The sequence below is a fragment of the Labrus bergylta genome, chromosome 17, assembly GCF_963930695.1.
Source record: "Labrus bergylta chromosome 17, fLabBer1.1, whole genome shotgun sequence".
Taxonomy (NCBI): Eukaryota; Metazoa; Chordata; class Actinopteri; order Labriformes; family Labridae; genus Labrus; species Labrus bergylta.
In genome coordinates this window covers 19789651-19799190 of record NC_089211.1, presented here as the reverse complement: position 1 = coordinate 19799190, position 9540 = coordinate 19789651, and the positions used below count along the sequence as shown (strand labels likewise).

The 9540-nt window shown below is 41.8% G+C and overlaps 1 protein-coding gene across 3 annotated transcripts in view; it reads right to left on the bottom strand.

Moving 5' to 3' along the window:
* Positions 1 to 297: 297 nt before the first annotated feature.
* ptpn13 (protein tyrosine phosphatase non-receptor type 13) overlaps positions 298 to 9540 on the bottom strand; it is a 48453-nt gene continuing 39210 nt past the window's right edge. For all 3 annotated transcript variants that reach the window (XM_065965675.1, XM_065965677.1, XM_065965678.1), the window contains 24 exons: positions 8825 to 8918; positions 8635 to 8720; positions 8376 to 8544; positions 7137 to 7351; positions 6946 to 7044; positions 6468 to 6850; positions 6068 to 6227; positions 5781 to 5936; positions 5123 to 5294; positions 4826 to 5036; positions 4575 to 4660; positions 4421 to 4482; positions 4179 to 4334; positions 3460 to 3625; positions 3246 to 3335; positions 3037 to 3134; positions 2890 to 2945; positions 2699 to 2796; positions 2147 to 2295; positions 1967 to 2057; positions 1498 to 1835; positions 1197 to 1412; positions 1025 to 1087; positions 298 to 916 (listed from right to left, as the gene is read on the bottom strand). In XM_065965675.1, the coding sequence (XP_065821747.1) occupies positions 839 to 916; positions 1025 to 1087; positions 1197 to 1412; positions 1498 to 1835; positions 1967 to 2057; positions 2147 to 2295; positions 2699 to 2796; positions 2890 to 2945; positions 3037 to 3134; positions 3246 to 3335; positions 3460 to 3625; positions 4179 to 4334; positions 4421 to 4482; positions 4575 to 4660; positions 4826 to 5036; positions 5123 to 5294; positions 5781 to 5936; positions 6068 to 6227; positions 6468 to 6850; positions 6946 to 7044; positions 7137 to 7351; positions 8376 to 8544; positions 8635 to 8720; positions 8825 to 8918 (3492 nt within the window). In that variant the 3' untranslated portion in view covers positions 298 to 838. The remainder of the gene's footprint in view (positions 917 to 1024; positions 1088 to 1196; positions 1413 to 1497; positions 1836 to 1966; positions 2058 to 2146; positions 2296 to 2698; positions 2797 to 2889; positions 2946 to 3036; positions 3135 to 3245; positions 3336 to 3459; positions 3626 to 4178; positions 4335 to 4420; positions 4483 to 4574; positions 4661 to 4825; positions 5037 to 5122; positions 5295 to 5780; positions 5937 to 6067; positions 6228 to 6467; positions 6851 to 6945; positions 7045 to 7136; positions 7352 to 8375; positions 8545 to 8634; positions 8721 to 8824; positions 8919 to 9540) is intronic.

Here is a 9540-nt window from a genome sequence, read left to right as displayed (position 1 = left end):
TTACAGCGTCCTTAGATCCCTTGAAAAGCCCTTTATAAATTCAAGCTATTATTATTATTAGTGTTGTGTAGTCATCGCATCTGTTTGTATAGATACAGTTGACAACTACTGATGAAGTATCAGGTCCTTGAAGGGTTGTCCCATTTCATGTTCACGTTTTGAAGGTGGTTTTTACCTTTTAAGCAGCATTATCCAAAGAGTACGATAAGAAGATTTTCAGATGTACTTCAAGAGCAATATGCTTAAACAAGATCAGGACGATCAGACTCTCTAGGAAAAAGTAATCTTTCCAATACATCACGTTAAAATGTATCCAGTTTAATCTTCAGGAGATGAATATGTACACTTTTAATTTCATCATTTACCTCAGGCAGTAAGGAATTACTGTATAATAGATTTACAAAGCAAATACTGACATAGTATTCTGTCAAGGCATGTTCCAGCATCAAAATAGGATTCAAAATACACAAATTTGTTCCACATAAAATATGAAGTCATTGATCATTTTCATCATGATTTTAAAATATCCAAGAATCTGTTGGGGGGGGGGGAACACATTTGTATTCTCTTGTGGGTGAGGATAAGAAATACAATCTCGGTTCTCATAAATGCATTGAAAGGGAGTAGCAGCCAAAGAGAGAGAGAGAGAACTCAAAAAGCAAACGTAAAAATATAGACTTCTTTAAAAGGATTTACTTTCGAGGAGTTGAATATTTTAAGGCATTTTAAAAACATGTCGTGTGATTTGGCGATGTCTGCCCCCGTCAACTCCTCCATTATTGTTTTCACTTGTGAAACAGTCACCCGGCGTCTATATGACAACGACATGTGCTTTCTGCTATCCTGAGACGTTTTCTTCGGCTTGAAGGCATCTGAGGACGTAGAGGACCACTTGATAGCAGAAAATATATTGGTCCTGTAAAGAAAGGAGTTTAAATGTGTTAGAAAGTGTAAAAGGTGGAGAATCAAAATAATCAATGTTTGCTGGTATTATTTCATAGCTCTGTAAGTCTTTAACACCCACCTCTGTTTGGACCATTCCCTGTCTCTGAAGTCTCATATTCCGTACGACATCTGAAATATCAAACTACAAAAAAAAAAAACATTTATTAGATTGAGATCATACAGAATAAAAAGAATAAGCGCCCTTAAACTATGAATATGATAATAAAAGGAAATGAGAGTCGGCTACTTACATCAGCATCTTTGCTGATGAGACCCAGAACCACGTCTATACAGATGAGGGTCCCTGACCGACCGATGCCCGCACTGCAGTGTGTGATGATGGGCCCCGATCGATGCACGTGCCTCATATAAGAAATAAATGTGAGCAGCTGCTCCGGTTGTGAAGGTGTCCCGTGGTCCGGCCATCCCGTGTAGTTGAGATGAGTCACACACTGGATTTCATTGGTCTGTGGAGGGAGAAACTCGTGTTCAAAGTGTTCAGTAACGGTGTTTGTAATTCAAATGACGGCCGAAGTGACTCCATGAGCTCACCTGGACATCTTTGACCTCGATAAGCCGAATGACAAAGTTGTCGAGATATTGGTCTTTGATCAGCGTGATCTGCAGCCGGTCGTCCACCATCTCCGCCGTCCTCGGTGTGTCCGGCCAATACCGTTGACACTTCACCTTCCCCCCCTCTACCTCCTGCGTCATCATGGCGATCACATTCGACTTCTGCTCCCAGATCATTTGCCAAAAGTCCCCCAGAGTGGTGGGCAAGGGACCCTGACAGGCGATGTACATGTAGCTTTCATCCTTCACAGGCATCTTGATGAAGTTAGCGTTGATGTAGCCCCCGTCTTTGCCCAGCACGACTCGAGTTGTGTCGACTAGGAACAGATATGCACACAGGAGTCATATTTCAAATGAGGTCCAGTTTTAGATTTAATGACATTTCTGAAAAGCCTCGACGTTTCCTGTTATGTTAAGTACGGAACAACACATGTGGGACTTCTCTTACAGGGGACGATATTCTTGTAGCGGTTCTTCTTCTTGTTCTCCTTCGTCTGACCAATCAAACAGTCGTCCAGAGGCTGCAGGTTCTGCAGATTCTGCCATAGAGAAGACCACCGAGTGTTCATACAAAAAATAAATTATAGACATTCATTCAATAGCACAGAAACACAAAGCAGGTTCTGACCTCAAACTCCTGCAGTGGGACTTTTTGCTCCAGGAGCCCCCTCATCATGCGGACCACGGTGTTGAGCTTGGGTCCTGTGAACTGACCATCAGGGACCACTTTGACGAGGGGCAAAGAGGTCAACTCGTCCTCTGTGATGATTGGTGCGTCTGAAGGAGGAGAGCAGGAAAGAAATATTTTTGAATAGATTATTTTTTGGGCATATTTGGCTTTATTGATAGGACAGCTGAAGAGAGACAGGAGATGTGGGGAGGAGGGAGTTGGGTAGACATAAGGGACGGACACTATATCGTCGTCCTGACTCGTGAGATAGCGTTATTGAAATTAGATATTGGTATTTTAAATTAAGAAAGATATGACCCTCTTCACAGATTTTGTATTCAATTAAACTCAACACGTTAACTATTTCATGACTCCTGATGGTGGCACTCATGACTTGAGTGAGGGTCATTTAAATGAATTTAATTGGTCAAAGAAGAAGTTGATGAGAGAGGGATAAAAGAAGAATGCTTTGACTTTGGTTTCAAATGACTCAAAGACGGCCGCTCTTACCATCTCTTGATTTAGAGTTCATGGTTTCAATCGGCAGTTCATCGCTCCCCCATGTGATTTCATCTTCATCAGGCTGCCCAGCGCTCATTTGCAGATAGCTGAAGATTCAAAATAATGTAATAGTGAGATGTGAGGAAGGTAGACATTATATACTTCAGTCATAATTTAGAGATCCAATAAGCGAATCTTACTTTTCGCTCCTTGGATCGTCAACACTCTCCTCTGGCCATTCCACTTTCCTGGAACTCTATTTTTTTAAAAAAAAAAGGATATTAAAATTAACATGAAGGCAGAATATATATCAGTGTTTCAAAATTCCAGGTGGATTCGATGTTTACCTCAGGGGAGTCTTCAGGTAAAGAAGAGCCATCACAGTCTGTGTCCTCTGAAAGCTCTGCACTGTCCCTCTTCTCTTCTAGTAGATCATCTTCATAGTCTGTAAAACACAGACGAGTATGTATGTTAGTTAACATATTCATTATTTGATCAGGAACGACATCAAGACGTTTCAAGTTGTTCTGAGATTTTCTGTGGGCTGTATTTTCACCTATAGGTGGTATTTGAGGGAAGCTGCCAGACTTCAGCTCACTCTTGGGAGCTAACAGCTTAGTCTTTACTCCGCTGTCCTCACTCAGATCTGAAATAAAAGGATATGAGGTAAATTGATTAAAAGAATATTACATCAAGAATTGAATTGAATCTTCACTAATGGTAAAAAGTAATAGTAGGTGTTTCATCATGTTTTGGTTCCCTGCTTGTACCTGTGTTTCCGTTACACTTGTCAGAGTTGATCGGCAGGTAGTCCAGGTAAGTGTTTGGGTTCTGGTCAGGCGGTCTGGACACCACAATGTGTACCAGGTCTTTAGCTTTACGGATGGTGGTGACGGCTTTGGTGTGGGACACACCTGTCATCAGATCTTCATTCACCTGCAAGATAAAAAAAACACAAACAGCTCCTTCATCAGTCTGTACTGGTTTACACTACAGACATGTATGAAGCAAGTATGAAGGTATGAAACTCCAGTGTTTTTATTTACAAAAAGATAAATAAACATAGGACTAAAAGGTTCTACTGTATACATGTTGAGGATTATGTTCATCTCCAGCAATAAGCCGTCACAAGAAATCAGCTGAGACACCCAAAGATGAGGACTGGTACACAACAACAAAATGTATCGCAGTATTAGTACTGTTGTTATTATCATATCTGTTTCTTTTCCACCATTCAATTTAATTTCCCTTTTCTTTCTTTTTTTCCTTAAAATGTTGCTTTTAATGACATACTGGGAGTGTTGTTCTCACACTGTTCATTTGTAAAAGATATCATGTTTGGCAATATTTGTTATTTTATGTGTTAAAGGTGGAGACAGTGGTATGTAGTGAAATCCATTTGGTGGAAATAACAGACATTGAACGATATACACTAAAAACACATTAGTTTATATAATCTAACATTTTGAGCATTTCAAACATCACTCACCTTCAGTAGCCTGTCTCCCACTTGCAGTTTGCCTGAAGACTCTGCTATCCCTCCCGGTGTGATTGACTTCACAAATATCCCCCGCTCTCCTCCAATCACAGAGAAACCCAGACCTCCTGCGTGCGGCTTCTCCAGATCCAGCGTAATGATGTCCTCCTGAATATTCAGCAAACAAAACAAAACTTGTAATCCCCTTTTATGTTTGTAGATCACAGAATAAAGTCATGAAAAGAAAAAAGTACCTCCAAAGGACAAAGGGCTGCGATACCCTCTGTATCTCTTGGATCTTCTCCTGTAAGAAACCCTTCAAGAGAAATGGAAATATTGTTATTAGATGTAAAATAACAGAGCCTGTCAAAATGTGCACAGGGGACTTCTTTAAGTTCTGAAACATACCATTAATACTGGAGGAAACATTGGGGCTGATGTTGTTGTTAAGAAAAGAGACACTTTTCTGATCAGGAGATACAGGCTTCCCATCCCTTCAGAGCAGAAGAAGAATGAAAAGAAAAATGAAGAATAAAGATGTTTAAATTATTCCGCATAGAGTGTCTGGAGCTGAAAATAACCATTTCAATGACGTCTAGGTCAAATAATGAAAATGATTCAGCGTTCTAATGCTTGCTGAAAGTCTTTTTTAAAACTACCTGGTGGCCTTGAGGGTGAGGTCATGGAGGGAGAGCTCCAACAGTCTGGTGCTCTCGCTGAGAGTCAGGTCCTGGGTGGGAGCACCGTTAATGTAGTGGATCAGATCAAGTGGTCTCAGGCTCCCCTCCTCAGAGGCCAATGAACCCGGCACCATGTCTTTCACATACAAGACGCTGTAAACACTGTCACTGCCTCCATCCAGCACCAAGCCTGGTGAAACAACAAAGAACAGTACTTTTAGTCAATCGCAGACACGCCTTTGGGTTTTCATCTCGTCAAGGAGGGCTGTGTCTTACCCAGTGGTTCATCGCTGCCTTTAAAGCAAATGTCGGGCAGCAGGTGGGCTTCTATGGGGGGCTTGGGGGTCTCCAGGACCCTCCCCACCACCAAGTCAACCACACGAGGGGCTGCACGCACAAGATTGACCACCTCAGTGTGGCCCATATTGCTCACATCTGTGTTATTTACCTGGAGATGAGAAGAAAAAAGGCTCAAGCATTGTACTGGTGTAAACTGTGTGCTAAATATAAAAGTAGAGTAAGCAGGCGATTAACTTGATTGAGCATAAATACAGGAAACGTGGAAAAAGCAGGTCAGGCTCTGTTCAAAGTAGAAAAAAAACCTGCCAAACATCACCTCTTACACCTTCTTACTTTGTTTAATCCAAAACAATTCACACTGGACTGAGTCATAATCCCTGACGGTTGGGTTCCTCTGATTTGGGTTAATTTTGTTGTTTTTTGTTTTTTTTTGCAATTTTGCTTCTTCAGTTGCTTGGATAATTTTGTGTTATTTGAATTCTCATGTTTTGTTCTAATGTAACTTGTTCTAATGTTACTTTTTAAACCCTTGATTTTAAAGGTGCTATTTATAAAGAGTTATTATCATTGTTAACATAGGTTGAAACAGACTGTAGGCTGTGATCAGAATTAGGAATCAGGGATAAACTTGTACCATTATCATTCGGTCGCCGGGCCGGAGCCTTCCATCTCCTTTGGCTGGATCTTGGACGATGTCGTGGATGTAGCACCCATGATCATTTCCTTTAGTGAGGGTGAAGCCCAGGCTGCCTTTTTCTGACTTCACCAACGAGACATGTAGTTCTACGTCCTAACAAAAGAGACACAGCTCAGTTATGGAAATCAACTTTAGCTTAAAATTCACAAACCTCACTTTGAGTCCCTCTGGGGACATTTTTAAATTATTCTTTATTTCAAAGGATTTCCTTCTTTAATCCTTACCGGAACAAATTCCTCCATGTCCTGTCCACTGCCAGACAGTGTTAGGTTTAGGGGTAGAGGCAGTGGAGGGGGCAGGGGATCAGGGCTTGGGGCAGTCGGGGAGGACACCATAGGCTGGGGAGATGATTCTAGATCAGCCATCGAAGGTGATGAAGGGACCCTGTCCAAACAAAGACAAAATGATATGAGATATCGGACATTAATGGTGTCTTCACACATACACAAAACTCCTAAAAATGTTCCTACATATGTCATATATTTGAGGGACATATGTGAATATGCATCTCAGGATGCATTTAAGAGTCAGACTGAACTGACATTTTCTAGAAATTCCATGAGAACATGTGCAAAAAACAGCTTTAAGATTAAGATTATTATTATTATTTCATCCATCAGGTACCGCTTGCTGAGGTCAGATATCGTCATCGACAGGTTTGGGGAATAAAATGCTGAGTGGGCGCTGTCGTCCAGCTGTCCCGTGCTGTCGTAGCGTCCTAATCCCAGGTTGCTGCTGGGGGTGTGGTAGACGCTCCGCTCCCACATTTGCTTCCTCTGTTCCACGTTGCTTGGGCTGAAGGCTTCTTCCACCTCCTCGTCCCCCTCTGTGCTGTCGCTGTAGCTGTTATGTCGGCCGGGGGTTTTGAGCTGCAGCCTCTCCAGGGCCTCCTCCACGGTGCTCTGACTCGTCACACGCTTTGTATCTGCAGGAGAGGTCGCCCTGTTAGAGCTCAGGCTGGACTCCACCTGAGGCAACGGCTCCTTTCGGGGAGACGGCATGGGTGTCTGGAGAAAAAAAAAAAGTTCAATTTACATTTTCTTTAATTACTGGAACTTAAATGTCCACACAGAAGTGACCTAAACACAAAAAAGGGACTCACCAAGGCTGAGGTGTCCATTTCAGGAAGAACCCCGTGTTCAGGTCTACAGAGGAGCAAAGTCACCTCCTGTCCTGTTCCTCTCAAGGCCGATATCACCTCCTGAATAAATAGTAAACACTGTCATAAATAAATGATGCAAAGAAACATAAACTTGATTGTCATGTTGGTTGAGGGATAAATAGCCCACTTACATGTTGCGAGAGTCCTTTTAAGGGGGTTTGATTGACCCGCAGGATGACGTCGCCAACGTTGATGCGTCCGCTCTCTGCAGCTGGTTGACCAGGAAACAGCTTTTTAACACGCACCATGCTGGAGCCGTGCGGTTCCTCTGTAATGTTCTCCTCCCGACTGAAACTGAAGCCGAGCCCGGACGTGTTCTTCAGCAGCCGCACGTCAAACACGTTAGCTGCAAGCATGAGGAAACGCAGGTAGCAGTGAGCTGGACGTGTGGTGAGTGAATGTGAGCTTAAATGGTTTGATACTTTGTCTGGGGCAAAGAATTAGGTCTTTGGCACTGAACATGTTTGATGTTAGAAATCTGACAAATCAAGAGGAATAACATTCTTTAGTAGGTAATCCGGCTTTGAGTCATTACATAACAAGGAAACACAAAGACGAAACGTCACACTAAAACACAAACTCTGAAGACACCACAGAAATAGACTGCCATAACATAACACATCAACACCAGGCACATGTTTATTAATAATGTAATCCAGGGTTAAACATGGATATTGCTTGTAAAATAGATTAGAGTAACTGTGAGTACAGCAGGAAAGCTCCATCCAAACCAGCTACCGAGCTCTTAATTGGCAACAGCTTGCAGCTAATGGGTTGTACACACATCCTCATTTCCTTTCAAATGAGATTACATACAGTTTGTTATGTCATTATAGAGAACAGTGTCTCAGTGATCACCTAAATGACCCGAGTTGTTTTCTTGCTTACTTTCATTAACAGGCTTGTGGACTCACATGAATTTAACAAAAAAAAAAAAAAAAAAACTGGTGCAAATGCTACTGACAAGATAAATCAACACATTCAAGTGTCACCTCTCAACCTCCTGTGAGGCGATATCAGCCTGAATTGAATCCTGATGCCTTCACATGAGCTACTAAAGGGAAAATTGACAATAAAAGACAAGATTGAATATTTCTATGAAGTACTTGTAATGCTTGAAACTGAATTGGGTTAAAGGTTTGGCTGTTAAGTGAAAGCAGGATGAGATTTATTTTGTTTAAAAACTTTAAAAACCTATACGTTGTGCAGGACAAAATCTGCATAATTAGAGGGACAGCTTTGTCCACAGGGGGCGCCAAAATCAACATAAACCAAAAGTTCTTCACAGGAGCGTTAAGTTTTGGTGACTTTAAAACCTCTTTCCTAAAGCTTTAGAAGCATTATTTGTGTGCAATGTTGTAACACCTTACCTTCTGTAATAAAGCTGTACTCTGGTTTCTCTTTAACCTCAAACGGAGGCTCAGTATCCTGGGTCTGGTTTCGTTTGCGCTCAGAATCTGGTGGAGTGCGCTGAGGTGTGAGGGGAGCGTGGATGCTGTCTGTAAGCGGATGACCCTTCTCCAGCAACAAGTGCACCATCTGAGGGATGGAAATAGATTTAGTGGACGTAAAAAGGTGGCAATCGAACAGCTTTGCAGCAGGGTGCTCATTGTAAATGTCATCCCTCACCTGCCCAGTGTCTCGGAGAACTTCTACTGCTTGCTGATGAGTGGCTCCATCCAGACTTTTTCCATTCACAGCCACCACACGATCGCCTGAGCATAGGACAGATTATTTAAGACATTAAAAGAAAGATGTAAACAGATGAAGTTGAGCACTTATTCTAAATGGAATTAGAAATCTCTGTTTCTTGTCTTACCTTTCTGTATCCTTCCATCCAGCTCAGCTGCTCCTTTTGCGATGATGGCTTTCACGTAGATGCCTCCATGTCGAACAGTTGTGTTGACCCCCCCCTAAGAAAAAAAAAAAACCCTTTAAGTCTCACAAGCCAATGAGAAATAGTAAATAATGTGTTGCTAATGGGGGTCAATGGTAGGGGGGGAATTGTTTTTTCCCATTTTAAGTGTGATTGGTAAACAATAAATGAATTGTCTTGACTGAAGATTAAGAAATTTAATTTTTGTTCATAGTGTATATTGACTTAAAAAGAAAATATCAACCTAAGTTAATGATAGAAGTATATGAAGGCCATTTTGCAAGGACATTCCCAACAGCTAGCACTTTAGCGTAGTTTGATATCTGACATGTTTTGATAATGTGCCTCATGCCTGCTGAAATCCAGTTAAGCACAAAGAAACTTAAAAGATTTTTATAGTTTTGTCTTTATGTTCCCCAAAAATACAGTCTGTCCTTGTTGCTCCTGTGAGGAACTCTCAGATTCTGCCTACTTTGGCGCCGAATGAGGACAAAGCAGTCCCTCATCTGTCTGCTGATCCAGTGCTGTAGATGTGCAATTTAACAATAAATGTCACCGCGCATTCTCTTGACTGTCAAACATGTCACTCATAAAGATGTGTTGATGTGGGGTTGCTGATGGCCTAGCGGTTGTGTCACTCTCCCCATGTACAGAGGCTA